The following is a 19,372-nucleotide window of genomic DNA, read 5'->3' as shown; positions in this document are numbered from 1 at the left end:
GGGCTCTCTCCCCCATTCCCTGACATGCAGCAACCTGACGAGATCGTCAGGTTGGCCTGCATGTCAGCCCGATGAACGATGATGACGAACGACCCGCGGGAGCGCGTGTCGTCATCGTTCATCTTTTTATGGTTAAAAATTGACGACTGAACGATAACGATATCGTTATCGTTAAGTCGTCCACTTTATCGCCCAGTGTGTACGCACCATAAGCCTATCCTCCCTCCTTAGTAGCCAAGTGTGAGGATTCCAGCGTTGGCATTCTGAACGATGGAATCCCAGCGGTCAGGTTATTCACTACATCCCGTTCTGATGTATCCACTCTATTAGTAGTGATATTCTGCTGAGCTATGTAGCCGCCATATTGTGGCTGAGAGATATTGTTACAATTTACTCGATAGATGTAATATCCGATTTCTTATTATGTTGTTCCCCGAACAAAATCGTCCTGTGTGTCCCCGGCAAACACTGAACGAAATCAATAACTATTTCGTTCAGTGCCGGGCTCCCTCCCTCATGTTCAAGCTGACATTATCGTTAGGTTGGACAGGAGGTTCGGGCGATGAACGGCAACTACCAACTACAAACAGGAGCGCACATTGGTAGTTGCCGTTCATCCTTTTGGCCCTGAAACTGAACAATTTTTGAACGACTGAACGATAACAACGTCGCTATCATTCAGTCGTCCAAAAAATTGTCCCGTGTATACGCACCTTAAGTGTTTATATTGTCAACTCATATACCAGGGAGCGGATTCAATTAATTCACCCCCGTGAACCCCTAGCCCAAGGGCTACATACAAAAATCAGCGAGTCTAGGTCAAAAGCGGGCCGCCAGCGGGCGAGCTCAGCTGCTGTTGCCGATGTTTCTATCTATATCGGGAACTTTCCCCCCCCTCGCATGTAACTGTATTTACCTCTAGGTGTGGATAATTAAACCTAAATGGTTACAGTGAAATATATACATGTGCTTGTACAGAAATGAGCATGAATAGGTGTATTTAATAACTTTACATAGTTTTACATTTGTTTTCCCTTAATTTAAATCGCACATTTTATTACAAGCATGTTATGTGTATTTATAGACATTATATACAGATATAATATTAACTTAATGTAGTAGGATAGTATATAGAATTTGTAATGTGGTCATGCTCGCTGTCAGGCCTGGCTGTCCTATGCGTACATATAGCTTTCTAGCTGAAAATATTTATTCAAACTATAAGGGGGGCTGCAGATGAACCTTTCACACAACTACATCACTTAATATCCCTATAGGATGTAAGCTTACGAGCACGGTCCTCTCTTACCCCATTCTGTTATTACCAAGTCTAGTTTTATTACTGTTTATTGCCAAATGTAAAGGGCAACAGGATATGTCGGCATTACGTATGTAAATTAGGGGTGAGCGGATTCGGTTCTACTCGATTCCGTTCGGTTTTAAAAACCGAATCTTATTGGCTATCCAAAATTCGTGACAGCTGATACCCAATAAGATTCGGTTTTTAAATCCGAACGGAACCGAGGACAACCGAATCCGCTCACCCCTAATGTAAATGTTCGTATATAAATAGTTTAGATAATGCGGAAAACTGATTTTGTTTTAACTGCTAATAAGGTTTACAGGTTTCTGTGTAAATTGCAAAATTATATTTACGGATTTCGATTTAAACAAAAAGCCAGAAAAACCCCACAAAACTCACAATAAATTGCTAAATGTGCTTAATTCCGATGTACAGCCACCTGTGTTTAAAAAAAAAACAAAAAAAAAACATATATCCCCATTTATAATAGGTCTCTGTGCCTGGTAAGCCCTGATTCAGATTACGCGTGTCTAAAGTTAAGCCTAAATTTCATAAGGTTTCAAATGCCAAATAAGGGTGTAACAAGATGAATGCGTAGAAGAGGAGATTAGTTTTGCGAGGGGTATTGTACTTAGGACAGAGGAACACGCTGAGCAATACAGGAGGCTGAAAGAAGAGACACTGTGGATGTGATAGTCATACGATACCTAATTAGCAGTATTGCATGTTCAGACAGTAAGTAGCAGTTTAAGTATCTTATTTAATTTGCCTCTGTTACCATACGAATAGGATTGTGCTCAGTTGATGTAATGAGGAGGACAAAACAGATATGCTTATAAATAACTAATGTCTCAAGTTACAATAGTCATTTGTAAGGAAACTGTGCAATAATGCTATTTTCTCAAAAGAATTTAAAAAGGTTTTGTTGGACCAAACTTTGGATTCCAGTCTAAGAAAACATGAAACATTTTCAAATATTAGAAACTTTTAAGTCAAACACTGATAAATGTTCATTCCCAGTCAGGTGCTAGGACTTCCAATAAGGTGACCTGTGACCTTTCCACCAGGACTATGGATCAGGAATCGTCACGGATTGGACCAGATCTGAGAGTAAACTTATCAATGGGATGGGTGTGAATCCGCCATATCTTGATTTTGGTTTTCAAGCCACCAGATTTATTTCACAGCAGTTAGAAGGGTCAAAACTGGAATCACCGATGGTGTGAGGTAGTTTGGAGACCCCATAATTGCCGATGGTTTAGGAGACACAAATTATTACTGTGAAAAAAAAAAACCCTTCCCCGTTTATATTACTTAAAAATAAAGTGTGTTGGGGACGGGCATAGAGTAGCAAGCAAGTTTGCCAACTTTGAAGCCCTAGATATCAATACTGGTCATCCTGCAATGGACACGTGATCAACTTTAATGTTTTTTGAATCTCTTAGGCCGGCATCCAATTAGCCTCGAAAATTTTTGGGGCAATTTTACCCAATATTTTTTGGGGGCAATCCAATTAGCTCCCGTTTTTCTCACCCAAAATATTTCCAATTTTCACCCGAAAACACATAGAATCTGTCATACAGTAAGTTCATGGACCTATGTGTGATCGCGATCATGGCAGGGAAAACAGGGGACTTATCAGGGATTTTTTTATCGGGACCTCGGAGGTTCCAAAAAAAAAATCCACAATAAGCACCAGCATTGTGAGGGTAATTGCATAGCCCCAGGGGATCCATTAGCCTCCGTATAATTTTCCGGGCTAATTGGATACCGCCCTCAGTGACGTGTTTACACAGGTCACTGCTTGTAATATTGCATTTAGGGCCTGATTCAGAGCTGCTCGCAAAAAGCGAGCACTCGCTCTGAATCAGGGCGGGCACTCGTTTTTTAAGTTGCGGCCTCCTGGCCACCCACAGCTTATGCGAGCGGCCAGGTGATGGTCGCGATGGTCAAGACCATCGCGACCATCAGGCTTGCGACGAAACCCTTACGGTAGGGTCTCGTGGCCGCAAGACCCAGTGGACTTCCTGCTCTAATAGAGCAGGAAGTCCACCTACTGACATCATGAGTGATGTCAGTAGGGCCGCCCACAAACGGCAGGCGCTCCTGCAGGAATGCCTCCATTTGCCCAGCCACCCCCCCTCCCCGCATTCCAAATGGGGCGAGCTGTTGATCAACATTGACAGCCGCCCCTTGTGGATGCGAGCGCCGGAGCGAGTGCTTTTTGCGCACTGCCTAACTATCGACCCACTTGCGAGCGGGTCTGAATCAGGCCCTGAGTCTTATCCTGTTGCAAAATAATATATTATGTGATTTCCATTTTTACTGCCGTGTTTTTGTGTCTTGACCACTTGTGCCACCATATTTCTTAATTTACCGCATGACAGGTTTATATCTTTGGGCTCGACAGTCCATCTGGTTTAGCTACCTTTCCTGGTAGGGGCTGGGGAGCTCTGTCTCTTGGTCATTATATTCATTGGTCTCCCATTTTTGTTTTTCCTGTGCTTGGTTTTTGGTTAAGTACAGGTGTTCTTTAGTGTAGGTCACAGTGTGTATGGGTAGGGGGTTGAGGTGGGCATGGGCATTTCACGTCACACACACATCTTCCCTTAGAGGAGTTTCTATTTTGGTTAGCAAATCTGTGTGTTCTAATCTGTAGATCCATGGGGCCGTTCTGTATTTCTTAACTGTAGGCTTCACTCTCTCCCACTCCTCATCCTGGTGATATACATACCTCCCCCGTACAGCAGTGATATTCCTTAAAGAATGGCAGAATTTATAGCTACTTTCCCAGGCACTAGATTTTTTTGTTTGGGAGATTTCAATATTGTTCTTAACCAGACAATGGATAGGTGGTGGGAGTCTCCTCCTTTGTCTGTTCCCGTGGTCGGGAAAATGGAGCTTGTGGATATATGGAGGGTGGGAGAGTCTTCTGTGGGACAACTTTCTTGTTTTTCCTGTACATATCACAGATGGCCTTGATCTCCCGGTCCCTGGTCTCTCAGACTCATTCGGTGGAATACAAATCTAGGGGTATCTCTGAGCACTATTCTCACTTGCCTTAGAAATCGATCTGGCTGCTCCGCAAGGCCATACACATTGAAAGTTGAATCCATTGGTTGACTCGTATGGGTGCTGGGTCTCAGCTGGAGGACAGCTGGAAGGGAGATAGAAAGGGTGGCTGAGCTAAACATATTCCCTAGATGAAAGGGGGTGGAATAAGAGATATCCTGTACATAATCTTTCAAGTTAGAGGGCTGAGAGGGCCAAGTGTGGTTGTTTCTGAGATGGTGGATGGAGGAGGATGGAGGAGATTCCTCCAGAACGCTTACTCCTTGAGACTGCTGAGGTTTGTTTTGCATTATTATAAGTATTTGCAAGCCTCTAAGGTGGTGTATAGTCATAATGAGCTCTGTGCCTATCTAGATGAGATTGTTATGCCTTCCTCGTCCTCGAAAGCCAAAATCTTTTTAGATGCACCGCTTACGTTGGAAGAAATTGATTTTGATATTCACTAGTTTTTACGGGATAAAGCTTCAGGGGCAGACGGCATCTCTATCAAAAGTATAAAAAAAAACATGCCTCGTTTTGCACTCAGGTGGTGCTTCCCAGCTCTATGTCTGAGGCCCTCATTATTGTTCTACCAAAACCGGGAAAAGACCCCTTAATCCCCGATTCCTATTGATCCATTTCCCTATTACCTATTGATACCAAAATGTTGACCACACTGTTAGATATGCGCCTTAACAAAGTTGAAACTGCCATTGCCCATCCAAACCATGTTTCATGTCTGGACAGTCCACATCGGTGAACTTCTGTCTTTCTCCGGGTCTCTCATGAGGACGAGGCCAATACAGTTGTAGTCTCTTTAGGGGCTGAAGAGGGGTTTGATTATGTGGAGTGGACCTTCCTATGGGAGATCTGGAAAGTTTTGAAGTGGGCCCTGTTTTTATAAGTTGGGTTAGAGTGTTATATTCAGCCTCCAGTGCCCATGCAGTTGTTAATGGGTTTGTTACAGACACATTCTCTTTGACATGGGGCACCAGGCAGGGTTGCCGACTATCACACTCCTTGTTCGCACTGGGAATAGAACTATTGGCTTGTAATCTTCACATACATTCAAGAACTGGGGGATTGAGGTTGGGATGCAGGGAAGATAAGGTAGCACTATAACCGGAAGACCTTTTGCTCTTTTTATCAGATTATAAAGGGTCCCTGACTAATGTACTGCAGGTAGTTAATACTTTTGGGATTTTTTTCGGGTCTCCATATCAATTGGGGCAAGTCGCCAAATCTCCTTCTCAGGGGTTCCTGCTCTATGTCCCCACCACTGACTGTACCACTATATTGGGTGGATTGCTTTAAATACCTGGGAATATGGATTTCCAATAATTAACAAACAAAAATGGCAGCTGCTCAATCAATCCAGCAGTACTAATCAGGTGCATGAAAGGGAGGGGTCACACTAAGTAGAAAAAGGAGGGGGATTTAACCCCCTATTGTACCTCAGCACACTGAATAATACCTGCAACAATATACGAAGACTATATGGTCATAGAAATTCAGAGATATTAGTTGCATGCATTTGCAAATACATGGGAGGCTGCTGGGCCACGTCACGGCTTCTCTGTTACCAGCAGTCCCTAACACTAAGGGGTTCACGTCCGGGGCACAGTGCACCCCAAAAAACGTCCAGCCCAGGACCCCCCCAGGGCATCACATGAAAATGGAAAAAGAGTGACAGTGCAGTGTAAAGTATAGCTGTGTGTGAGTAATCATTAAGTGTGGAATGAGAGGTTAAAATATATGTGAAAAAATACATGAATAATAAACAAACATAAAAGGTGATGTGAAAAGCAACTATGTGTATTAAGTGGTGATGCCCTGAGGAGGCCCAGCCAGACCAGTCCCGGGGGCCCTACGCCCAAACGCTCACCCCAAATGTAAAATATACCAATTATAAGGCCTCATGATAAAGGCACATATATAATTTTGTCAAATGTAAGGCCTCATGATAAAGGCACATACATAAATGCATCCAAATTGAGAACCAGCTTACCTGGGAGTCACCCCTGTATTTTTTCACATATATTTTAACCTCTCATTCCACACTTAATGATTACTCACACACAGCTATACTTTACATTGCACTGTCACTCTTTTTCCATTTTCGTGTGATGCCCTGGGGGGGTCCTGGGCTGGACGTTTTTTGGGGTGCACTGCGCCCCGGACGTGAACCCCTTAGTGTTAGGGACTGTTGGTAACAGAGAAGCCGTGACGTGGCCCAGCAGCCTCCCATGTATTTGCAAATGCATGCAACTAATATCTCTGAATTTCTATGACCATATAGTCTTCATATATTGTTGCAGGTATTATTCAGTGTGCTGAGGTACAATAGGGGGTTAAATCCCCCTCCTTTTTCTACGGATTTCCAATAATTGTCTATATCTATTGGACTATATCACCTTGAATGTCCATCCGCAGTTAGACTACCTGCCCGTTGACAGTGAGTGGCATAGTTAATTTAGTCAAGGGTGGTGGTGCATCCTAAGTTGTTGTACGTGTTTCAGTAATCCCATGTTTATCGCCTTAGACACTGTCCGTAAGATTGACAGCCATTTGTCATCTCTGGTCTGGATGGACAAGTGCCCTCAAATTAAATTAGCTACCCTCACTAGAACTAGGGCATTGGGAGACTGGTTCTCCTGAATTTCCATCTTTATTACTTCACCTCAGAAGGCATGGTGTCTGGTGTGGATGGAGAGGGCTTGCCGGCACTTCTTGCAGGATAGGTTGCCTCAGGATTTGCTCCCCGTCAGGTATTGTTAGGTGGGCGTGAATCTGGTCATGGTCTTCCTATTTTAATGCAGGCAATTAAGATCAGGTACCTGGTCAATACGATTTTTGGTGCTTTGGGCGTGAACTGGTTGAGCTAGTACCTTTGCAGCCCAGGGTGATCTGGGATAGGTGGGGAGTGATCTCTCTAGGATAATTATATGTGTATGGTGCTCTTCAGGTAGACTTTAATATTCCAAGGCATTATTTTTTTTGTTTTTAGGTATTTACAATTACGCCATACCAATTTCCGTAAGGTCCTCTTCAAGATTCCCCTGTTAAGAAACACCTGCTTATGTTGAGCCATCTGAAGTTATGGGCACACTGGGCAGCTGCCTAGTGCCCCACAATTCTAGGGGCCTCTGAAGATGTGCTGGAAGTGTCTGTGTTTGGCTGCTGGTCCCATCCCCTGTGCTGTGCAGGGTAGCAGCGGGAAGTTTCCCTTGTAGTATGCAGGAAAGTTGATGTATGCCCAGCACCTGCAGGTCACTTTGTACTGAAGTACCACTGAAAGATACCCCCACCCCCTCAGTATACCCCGCTTCTCCAATCACCTGCTCTGGACCAGTTGACATAGAGCCAAGCACTTGTGTACCTATTGGGAAACACTATACTGATAAAGTGCCTATATGGAGTGTACGGCCGCTCACTCCATACATAGGGCAGCTGGTTGAGAGGCAGATAGAAAAAGATGCTCCCCGGCAGCTCCGATTGTGAATTACACACAATCAGAGCGGCCAGGCAGCATCCGCTACAGGTATCCCAGACTGCAGCCAGACAGTGAATGGCTGTCAGCATGCTGATTCATGGATGGCTGGAGCTATCCACCAATAAGAGTGCAGCATTTTCTACCTGCCTCCCAGCCTGCAGCCAGACCATAAATGACTGTTAGCATGCTGATAGGTGGACGGCTGGAGCAAACCACAAATCACAGTGCTGACAGCCATTCACTTTATGGAAGCATGTGCAGAGACGGCGAGGGACCACAGGAGGAGTACGTAGGGATTTAAAAAAAAAATTTATTCCCTTGAATGGGTTGGTAGAGACCATAGTGCTTTGCTTTGCAAAGGACCTACAATGCTGATAAGATGGCCTTGAATCTATCTGCTCTGCACACACATATACAGGGAGCACATACAAACTCCTCACAGATAGGGCATTGGTGGGAATCGAACCCAGGACCACAGTGATGTGAGGTCGCAAGCCAACAACTGTGCCATAATGCTATCAGGATGGGGCTGCATGAAATGCAATGATTCCCTGATTTTAGTGAAATGTGACAGAATTGGGTAATCAAAACTGCACGTGTGTGTGACTAGCAGGCTGTAACTATTATTATTAACATTTATTAATATAGCGCCAGAATATTCAGCTGCGTTTTACAATTGTGAACAAAAAGTAATAAAACAAGACTGGGGAATAGCAGACAGAGCGGTTAGAGGTCCCTGAACACAAGGTTACAATCTATAGGAAAATAGTACTTGATAGTAGGGCCCGTATTCAATTAGAGGCGAAAAGTAAGAAAAGTTTCGCCTGTCCGACTTTCCGCCTCCTTCAGAGATGGAAACTATATGTGCGCGTCCCTCCTTTTCAATCTCTTTAATTCCTAAACAGGCGAAAACGGAAAGCGGCGAAGGCGGAACAGGCGGAAAGTACTGTCAGAATTGGGGAAATCAGTCTGTACCCCAAAAAAAGATGCGCTAACATAGGGAACCAATGTAAATGTGTACTAATAGCCCTAATAAAAGTGTTTGGGGTTCTTAAGTAGTTTAAATTGCTTCTTATTAGCGTCTTTGCAAAAGTGGTGAAGAATGGCAAAAAGCAGGATTTTTTGGTGAAAATAAGTAGTCCTGTCAAATTTGGGGTGCCTGCAAATGGGTGCTATCATATTTTTATGTCTCTAAAGTGAACTTTTAAAAAATTTCAAAAACGCACCTGCCCCATGCACTTGCAATCATAAAAACACCTGCCCCATCCTTGCAGACCCCCAAGAAGTCTATTTCGTTAGTTTTTATGCTTGTCCCCCCACTTTATCGTTTTTCGCCCCCAAAACGAAAGTACTTTTTTGGGGTGTTCTGAGATAATTTTTTTGGTTGATTTGTCCTTTGGGGGGCTGTCCGAAGGTTTCTGAGTCGTTTCCCCACGTTTGTACCCCAAAATTAACGATTTTGCACTTTTTTTCACCTGCTATTCATAAGAGATACTTTTCCGCCTATTACATTGCATTGACTTTCCGCTAAGGCGAAATCGTCCTGGAATTGAATATGGAGATACTTTGAAAACAGGCGTAAAGTCCGACTCCGCAGAGACTTATCTCCAAACGGTACTTCTCGCCTCTAATTCAATCCGGCCTGATTGCAGAGCTTCTAGCCGGCTACTGATTGGGCCAGGATAGCACTCGCCAAAGACCCCCAATCAAGGGGAGCACGGTCCAGCTCAGACAGCCACAAATTTTAATCCCTGTTTAAGCCCGACACTGTGGAAGGATCTCCGCAGATCACCCCAGTCTTACCCTTTTTTCCAAACCCTGGTTTTTCGGCACCGTCACAGAGCCGCCATGATTGTGTGACCCAGAAGTGCAGCATTCGCAAAATCGTAGCGTTGCAGCTGAATAGAAGTGTTAAGAGAGCCCAGAATCCCGGATATGGCCCCGATGACCTATGTAACTGAGCACAAAGACGTCTTGCTTAAAATACATGTCTTTGTGTTTCCACTGCACAATGCTGACCCATTTAGCTGGGACTTCATGACGGACTATTACACAGGGATTCCTTGCTGTATACAGCCCGTACAATAGTGGACACTAAAGGTGTGTCAGTACTTTGATGATTAGTAAACAGTGCTTACCACTTCCTCCAGGTAATTAGATCTCATTCAAGCCCATCAGTACCGCAGATGGATTTAAAATGCATGGAGTATTTTCTCTTCCTTTTGTTTATTATAGCTGGAGGTTAAACATCACAAGAGCTTTCCACCAACCTAATAAAGCTAATGACCCAAATCCAAAGGAGGTGACCCTACGCCTTGAAGCATTACTAATAAAAAGTCCTAGGATCATTTAATTTCCCCTCCCTGATAAATGAGATCCCCTTATCTTTACCAGCAGCACATTAGCTTTATCAGTGTGAATGCTATTTAATGTGTGCATCATTTCCTAGAATTATCTCCTGGTGTTTCATCGTTTCCTTTCACCAGGACTTTCCTTTCTGAAATATTACAAAATAGAGGCACTTTTATCAGCACTCAAAAATAAATTGAATGGCTTAAAACCTTTGCAGTAATTTGCTCTCTTAGGCAGCACCAAAGCATGGAATCTGATATTCAGCATCTTACAGCGAGTCCCCAGGTACGCTTTATAAAAAGTCTATTTCCAGGACTAACGCTGAGTACAAATTAGACTACGTGCAAATGACGCGATGGTCGTTCCGATTTTCCCTCGAACACCCGGACAAACGATATAGTGTATACACACTGTGCAATCTTTCAAACAACTGTCTACCCCATCTGTGTCACACCTGTGTGTCTGCCTCGGGAAGCAGTCGGGAAGCCGACGGAGGGAATCCTGACCGCCGGCTTCCCGACTGTCTAATCCCGGCAAGGGATAAATGACAGGCGGCGAAATCTCGACGCCTGTCATTTTACCTACGCTGGGAGTTCGGCATCCCGACTGAAGGTAAGCCGGGCGCGGACAGCCGGGGGGGGGGGGTTAGGTTAGGGGCTCCCGGGGGGGACTTAGGGTTAGGCTCCCCCCCCCCAGACGGTTAGGTTTAGGCTAGGGAAAGGAGGGGTTAGGGTTAGGCACCCCCGGGGGGAGGTTAGGGTTAGGCACCCCCCCCGGGGGTCTTAGGTTTAGGCAGCGGGGGAGGGGGGGTTAGGTTTAGGCACTCAGAGGGGGGATTAGGGTTAGGCATCGGGGAGGGAGGTTAGGGTTAGGCACCCCTAAGGGAGAATTAGAGTTATGGGGGAAAGGTTAGCTTAGTTTATACTTACCTTACTGCAGTGCGGCCAGCGGTAAATCATACCAATCCCGTCTGCCCCTCCCCTTTAGAATGTAAGCTCTTATGAGCAGGGCCCTCTACCCTCTTGTGCTTCTCCTTACTTTACTTTCATCTACTTCTTACTCCCCACTAGGGCACCTAACACTTGTTTGCTTTGCTCTATTGCTTATCTGGGTGTTATGGTGGCTAATATGTAGCAATGTACAGCCATGGCCAGTTTTGAGAATGACACAAGTATTGGTTTTCACACAGTTTGCTGCTTCAGTGTTTTTAGACCTTTTTGTCAGATGTTACTATGGTATACTGAAGTAACATTATAAGCATTTCATAAGTGTCAAAGGCTTTTATTGACAATTACACTAAGTTTATGCAAAGAGTCAATATTCGCAGTGTTGACCCTTCTTTTTCAAGACCTCTGCAATTCGCCCTGGCATGCTGTCATCAACTTCTGAGCCACATACTGAGTGACAGTCACTCTCACACTGACATCAAGTTAGCGAAATTAGCCCGAGAAGGAACAGATTGAAAAAAAAGTTGGACTATTATTGTCTAGGTCTAAAAATCCATTTGACATATGACCGCTATCAGTCTGGGTGTGTGGTGCTATGTGGGCCGTAATGACAGGGTTCGCTTCTGTAAGAGCGGCTTAGCCTGAGCACCAGACAGCTCAATGTGACCCTATTGGAAGCTGAACCGCCAGTCTTAAAAATCACAATAACCTCAACATTTTTTACTTTAATTGTATTTGAAAATGTGAACATGTCGTCGTTTTTTTATGTACTTGCTTTGGATAAAGACATCGCAAAACGATTATCTGCTACTCCGCTCTGTCAGTCTTTGTTTATTGCCTGTATTTTACTGCACCTAATATAAAATAGGTCTTCTTACACATAAAGCTATTAACCAAACTTCATAGACATACATCTTTGCACTTAGCTCAAAAAATCTCCCAGCTCAACCCCTCCGCTCTGAACAAATTTGCATCTCTCATCCACACTCACTACCTGCTACCATTCACGGTTACAGGACTGTCAGGGCAGACCCACCCTGTGGAATGCCTTCCCACACACAACAAGATTTTCTTCTAGTCTCCAAATCTTCAAGCGTTCCCTGAAAACGCACCTCTTCAGACAGCTTATCAAATCACAGGACCACCCATGTAACCTCCATAAGCTATCCTACCCAATTACAGCCCCACTATACAGGTCACACATAGCTTAACATATTTTCTCCATCTTCACTTCAGGGGGCGTATTAATGCCTAAGGGTCCTCCTCCCCTGAGCAGCAGACCTCCCCTCAGCCGCACATCTTGCCTTGTGCGCCAGAAAACGGGTCCTTTCTCTTCTGCGGCTCCATCTTACCAGTGATATTTGGGAAGATGGTGCACAAGAGAGCAAATACTCTGGTACAGTGTCATTATATTTGATTTCACTGTGTGTCGCCATCTTTCCAAATAGGCCACTGGTAAGATGGCTCCACGGAGGAAGAGGGACCCGCTTGCCAACACAAGAGGTAAGTCTGTGTGCAGTGCTGGCTCCCCAGGGGCCCGTGTGCACTGCAAACCCTGCACCAAATTATAAATACGCCTATGCTTCACTTTCACATCCCACTAACCCCAGGCCAACATTCCTGTGTGACTGGACCATACAGCCCACCAAAAACCTCTGCAATTTGGCTGGACCAATATTCAATATGTAGCACTTATCCTTGTGTATCAATGCCTATTTCCCTATAGATTGTAAGCTTGTGAGCTAGGACCCTCTAACCTCTGTCTGTATGTTATACCCAGCCTAAATTTATTACCGTTCTGTTCTCATTGTAAAATGCAATGGATTATACTGCCGCTGTTAATAATTAATTTTAATTCCAGAGGTTGCACAGCGTTATTTGGAGACATGAGGTGATATTTATACTCCCTCACATTTTCCTTTCTCTCCCGTTCTCCTGTAAATACTGTACATTTCTCCATCAGTAGGTTAGTGTACCTTGACGGTAGCATAAACCATCCAACATGACCAAGGAGAGAGGCCAGGACAATTTTAATAAGGGGCCAAATTTTTTTATGAGCCTTGAAAGCAGAGGCCGCATCTTAGCCTCCGGGAAGACAAAATGGCTCTGGTTTCAAAGAGAACAGTCTCCTATTAGAAGCTGGCTGCTGGACAAAGCTTTTTAAAGAGATTTTCGATCAAATAATAATCTTTAAAGAAAAATACAAACCTCAAATCATCATTTCATAGTCTAAAACTGGCCCATGCTCTAAATCTAGCAAAGATTAATCCAAAAGCCAAGCTCAAGCTCGGAGCTTCTGACTTCCTATTGGCCCATGCAGCCACACCCCTTTCAGGTACCATTTTAAATATATAAAACAAGCAGCACTGACGATTTACTGGGAGTCGTGTGATTGATGCTGATCTATGCCGTCTGCACCTTGCAAAATGAAGCAGAACAACTAAGGCCATTTTTTAAATGCAACGGAGTACAGTTTAAGACATGGGTCTGCAAAACACAGAATACTCCCTTATGTTGAATATTTCGTATCCGCAGTATTCCAGATACCATTGCTTTTAAAGGACATTTTGCCATCCAACAGACCATTACGCACTAATTGAAGTCCACTTTTTGTCAATGCTGGAACCAACCACCGAGCAACACACATTCCTATCCTTGTTCTTTCTAGAGGTTGTATGTAAATAAAAACACTTGCTGGGACCTGTCTCCGCTATAAACTTCCACACAATTGAGCTATTAACTGCTAACAGAAAACAATTACAGGCTCTTTGAAACCCCAAATTAACCTGACAACTAAGGGAAGAGGAAAGCCACTATAAGTTACGGCACAGACTGGCAGGTTAGCGACCTTAATGAAAGACGTAAATGGCTTGAGATGCACTTGAGTGACCCTGTGTCGTGACCCCCTGTACAACACATCTTGAGGATTCCCGACTCTTACAGGGACAAGCAATTCTGCAACAGTTTACGCTGATGACCTGATGATCGGGAGCATAGAAGGTATTTAGGAAAAAAAGAAAACCTGTAAAACAGTCACTTCAGGCAAATAAACTGGAGACAAAGGGAACACTCTGCTCTTGTCTTTCAGGTGGGGCTGCTCCTATCATCAATGGAACATGTTTATTTTTGGAAGAGAAAACACAAGGTACAACTATGTAATATAAATGTCACAGATGTGCATAGGAGTAAGTGGAACTTTATTTTGTACCAGATGTTGTCACCGGTGCGATCTTCAGTGTCCCCCTCTTACTCCTCATCTGTCTTTTTTTTTCTAATCAGCAGTTGATTTTATTATAAAGATTATCTTTAGCATTAACTTTTTCTTCTCTGTATGTGGCCTGTGCATCCCTGTGTGCCTTTTTCCTTTCTTCTATATGGTTACTCACTTTTGGTTGTGGATGATGATGATGTTGTTATTGGAAGATTATGTGGAGTGTCTGTGTTGTCATCATGAAGAGGTATGTTATGAATAAGTGTGGGAAACTAGTAAATAAATGGACAGACGGTGTAATGGTTAGCGTTACTGCCTCACAGCACTGAGGTCGTGGGTTCAATTCCCACCACGGCCCTAACTGTGTGGAGTTTGTATATTCTCCCTGTGTTTGCGTGGGTTTCCTCCGGGTGCTCCGGTTTCCTCCCACACTCCAAAAATGTACTGGTAGGTTAATTGGCTCCCAGCAAAAATTATCCCTAGTGTGTACAGTATGTGTGGTAGGGAATATAGGCCCTCATTCAGAGCCGTACGCTCTGAATGAGGGCCGGCCTCCATGAAAATGGAGCGTCCGCCTGGACGCTCGTATAGCTGTGGGTCACCACCCACAGGCTATACAAGCGTGCATTTTGATGGCCGCGATGGTCGTGACCATCGCGACCATCGAAACTGCGAGCCGGAGCCTGCGGTTGAGGTTTTCAACCGCAAGCTCCGGAGTGATTTTGGCTCTATCAGAGCCAAAATCACTCCCACTGACATCACTAGTGATGTCAGTGGGCCGGCTTCTGACGGGAGGCGTTCCCGTGGGAACGCCCCCGTCAGGGAGGCACGCCCCCGGCACGCCTACCAAAGGGGGCGTGCTGTCAATCAACATCGACAGCACGCCCCCTTTGATCAGACACAACGAGCGAAGGACTTTCCTTCGCTCGTCGCGTCTGGCGCATGCGCACGACGGAGTTCCCTCCGTCGTGCGCATGCTCAGTCCAGAACATCGACCCACTTGCGAGCGGACAGCCGCTCGCGAGTGGGTCTGAATCAGGCCCATAGACTGTAAGCTCCACTGGGGCAGGGACTGATGTGAATGGCCAACTATTCTCTGTAAAGCGCTGCGGAATATGTGTGCGCTATATAAATAACTTGTAATAAATAATAAATAAATAATAAATAAATAAATTGATCTGGCCGCTTCGTATCAACAGCTGCTCCTCTTGTCCCCGCCACCCTCCCTGTTCCTCTTCTCATGATGTGCATGGTACTTAGTGGGAGCTGGGTAGCGCTATGCACATTAACTGTGACGTGCACGTGCCAGCACCGCGATTAGGTCAATTAATTAGGCTTTAATTTATAATAATAGATATCAGAAGTGTTTGGAGGCTGTAGATGTGTGTTATGCTGGAGCTCACAGGAAGTGACATCATTTACACTGGTGGGAGGGGTCATAGTTATGACGAACTGTCACTACATGCCAACATTTTTATCATATGCTAGCTGCAGTACCCGGCATGGCCCTGGTTTAATCTTCAAGTTATTAAGTTAGGCATCCCAGATCAATTGCCACCCCTCTGTGAAGTTTTCATCCAAATCCATTCAGTGGCAGGTCGAAAACAGACTGCCTGGGTCGAAGTTCTGCCCAGTATCTCCAGATCAAAGTTCTACCCAGCATACACCAAGGGAGGGTCCAAACGGGACCTCAACCCCTAAGTATGTCTTCTGGGATCCAATGTTACCACTGTGAAGTTTTTTTCCAAATCCATCCAGTGGAAGGCTCATAACAGGCTCCCCGGGTCAAAGTTCTGCCCAGCGTATGCCAAGGGAAGGTCCGACAGGGACCCTAACCCCCCCAAAACCTGGCCAGGATCCAACTGGACCACCACACATTGGTTTCACCTCTGTGAAGTTATCCATCCAGTGGAAGGCCCCAGAACAGGCTCCCTAGGTCAAAGTTCTGCCCAGCGTACATCAGGCATCCCAGACCAATTGCCATGCATCCCAGACCAATTGTCAGGCATCCCAGACCAATTGCCACCCCTCTGAAGTTTTCATCAAAATCCATCCAGTGAAAGGTCATGAACAGACTCCCCCAGTCAAAGCTCTGCCCAGCGTACACAAACAGGAGGTCCAACTGGGACCTTGACCCCCTAGTATTGTCTTCTGGGATCAAATGTTATCACTCTGCGAAGTTTTCATCCAAATCCATCCAATGGAAGGCCCAGAGCAGGATCCCCAGGTCAAAGTTCTGCCCAGTGTGAGGTCCGACCGGGACCCTAATACCCCTAAAACCTGGCCAGGACCGAACTAGACCATCTCACGTTGGTTCATCCCAATCGGTGCAGGGGTGTCCAAATGCATAACTGGACAGACAAACAAACCAATTAATTTTATATATAAGATACAAAAGATCGGCTAAATAACCAGAAAATCTGTCACGTGTATTACACATTGTTATAATTGTACCTGTGGCCTACACAATTTAGTGTACAAATTCAGTGGACAATGACATCGCTGAGGTATGTGCCACTTCCACTATGAACATCTGACCAATATACTTTAAAATGAAAATAATAAAAGTACATTACAAACACAAGAAAAATAAACTGACCTAATTTAGGTGACAGAAATAGCAACCCTTGGATTGTGGCAAGACCAACAAAATTACAGTAGACAGATCAGCCTTTGCCCTCCTAAATTGTGGCAATGAAACTTCAGATGACCACAGAATAATGTGTTTTCAAAGGATTAATTGATGAACCAATAAATATAATGTCAGTAACTTATCCCTTTTGTAGCATAATGAATAATCACCGTTTTTATTAGACTTACCCATCATTGGAACAAGTCAGAAACTCTTCCTTTATCTTTGGGTGCCAACAACCACCATTCAGCATGGCGGTATGCCCCTGAAATACAGGAGATGACAGTTGTCTTATAAACAATACAATATATGTTCTATGGCATCAATATTTATGCAACTTATTTGCCCAGAGAGATGTTTTATAATGTAAAGCAGTGGTTCCCAACGCCAGTCCTCAGCGACCACTAACAGTGCATGTTTTCCAAATCTCCTAGTTGGTGCACAGGTGTATTCATTACTGGCTGACACATTTTAAAAGATCCATAGGTGGCATTAACTATTACTTTACCTGTGATTTTGCGAGAAGACCTGGAAAACATGCACTGTTAGGGTTCCCTGGGGACTGGAGTTGGGAAACATTGATGCAAAGGGACATTATACTGATGAGATGATGATTCCTGAAGATAATGTGTGTTTTGAACATATAAACACTCCTCTTGATAAATTACATTTTCTGCCCCCCCCCCCCCTTAAAAAAAAGGAATATCATCAAACAGTCCTATCAAGAAATAGCTTACTATTATTAAACCAGTCCCTATAACAAAGGTTTCCAAACTTGTTCCTCAAGGCACCCTAACAGTCCAGGTTTTAACGATATCCATGCTTTACTACAGGTGATTTAATTAGTACCTTAGTCAATTAGATTTAACCACCTGTCCTCAACCATGGATATCTCTTAAAACTGAACTGTTGTGGTGCCTTGAGGACAGTGTTTGGGAAAATTTGTACTATCCCATAGTTTCCTATCCCGGGATACGTTCAGCATCCCGGCGGTCAGGATACCTAAGCTTACATTAGCGGCGCGGGAATCCCGGCGGCGGTCAGGGTCCCGGGGCCAGCATCCCGACCGCCTGGATACCGAAGGTAAGTAGCGGGGTTGGGAGGAGGATTGGGGCTAGGGGTTAGGCACTAGGGGGAGGACTAGGGTTAGACACTAGGGGGAGGGCTAGGGTTAGGCACTAAGGGGGCAGGGTTAGGTTTAGGGTGTGGGGAGGGGGAGGTTAGGTTTTGGCACTAGCGGGGGAGGTTAGAGTCAGACAGCAGGGAGGGAGGGTTAGGGTAGGGGGAGGATTAGCATACCGACCAACAAGTATCAGTATGCTAACCCTGTCGGGATGCCAGCATTGGGATCCTGAGCGCTGCCATCCCGTACCCAAACCGCTATCACTACATCCAGCACTGGCAGCAATGTTAGGAAGCGCTGGAGAGGAGGAGTCTCTGTGTTTAACAAACAGTACACTGTTGTCAGTATTAATAGTACTACTGCAAAAGTCTAAATATATACTCAAAAGAGTTTTGGAGCCTATTAGAGCTAAAGATATATCGGATATAAAGTTGTGACTACTGGAAGAAGTGGGCAGGGGGGAGGGAACTACACAATGGTTGAGATTCCGCTAGGCTGATAATCTGCTGTGTGTAGCTGAATGACCAAACAGAAAGCATTTAGATATATACTGTATTGCTGTATAACTCCTGTAAAAAAATCAGCTTTTAAATATTGGACATGGCATTAGTGTTACTTTAATATTTGCCCCTTTTCTAGGAAGGGTAACTCTTAAGTCAACACAGTATTCAGTGTAGTCACTGCTGTGACATTAAAACCAATCAGACTTTATGTATTATAATTGCACTCTGGTTGGAATGCGTTTGCCCGGGAGACGTATAGCCCAGCCAATTGTAGCTACAAATCTTTGTGACTCGCATGGAGAACAGTCCACGTCGTCAGACTTTACTAATCGGTTTCCTGTACAAGACCATTTCTGCATAACCAGCAATCGATCCTATTCTGACACTCGCCGGAATCTACACATAAAGCACGTGAAGCGGGCAAGTACCTGAAAAACTGTCTTGATAGGTCTTTGGTAGTTGGAATCCCACATGATTAGAGCCATATAACTTTTTTTTTTGCCAATTGGGATTAAATCAACAAACCACTTTCTAAGATGTCATTTGCACGAATAAGATGAAAATGTGAAAACTACCCTACGCTGGATTATATTTTTATTGGCATAAGAACTCAAATCTAAGGGGATGTCTTCTGTCCAACAAGATCTTTTTAGAATTTGGTCAAGAATCCTACTATATGATCTATCATTCCGGTTCATCTGCTTCCTAGAGAACCCTGCACGTCCGACATTGTGAATTTGCAATGATTGGCTCACAC

The 19,372-nt window shown here is 44.5% G+C and overlaps 1 protein-coding gene across 1 annotated transcript in view; it reads right to left on the bottom strand.

Moving 5' to 3' along the window:
* WDR70 (WD repeat domain 70) overlaps nt 1-19,372 on the bottom strand; it is a 369,233-nt gene that overhangs the window by 244,555 nt on the left and 105,306 nt on the right. Inside the window, exon 9 of the mRNA XM_088454999.1 lies at nt 17,178-17,254. Coding sequence (XP_088311125.1) covers nt 17,178-17,254 — 77 coding nt within the window. The remainder of the gene's footprint in view (nt 1-17,177; nt 17,255-19,372) is intronic.

Source organism: Taudactylus pleione, unplaced genomic scaffold, assembly GCF_031769625.1.
Source record: "Taudactylus pleione unplaced genomic scaffold, aTauple2 ptg000639l, whole genome shotgun sequence".
In the NCBI taxonomy this organism is placed as follows: domain Eukaryota; kingdom Metazoa; phylum Chordata; class Amphibia; order Anura; family Myobatrachidae; genus Taudactylus; species Taudactylus pleione.
This window is presented reverse-complemented; position numbering and strand designations above follow the sequence as displayed.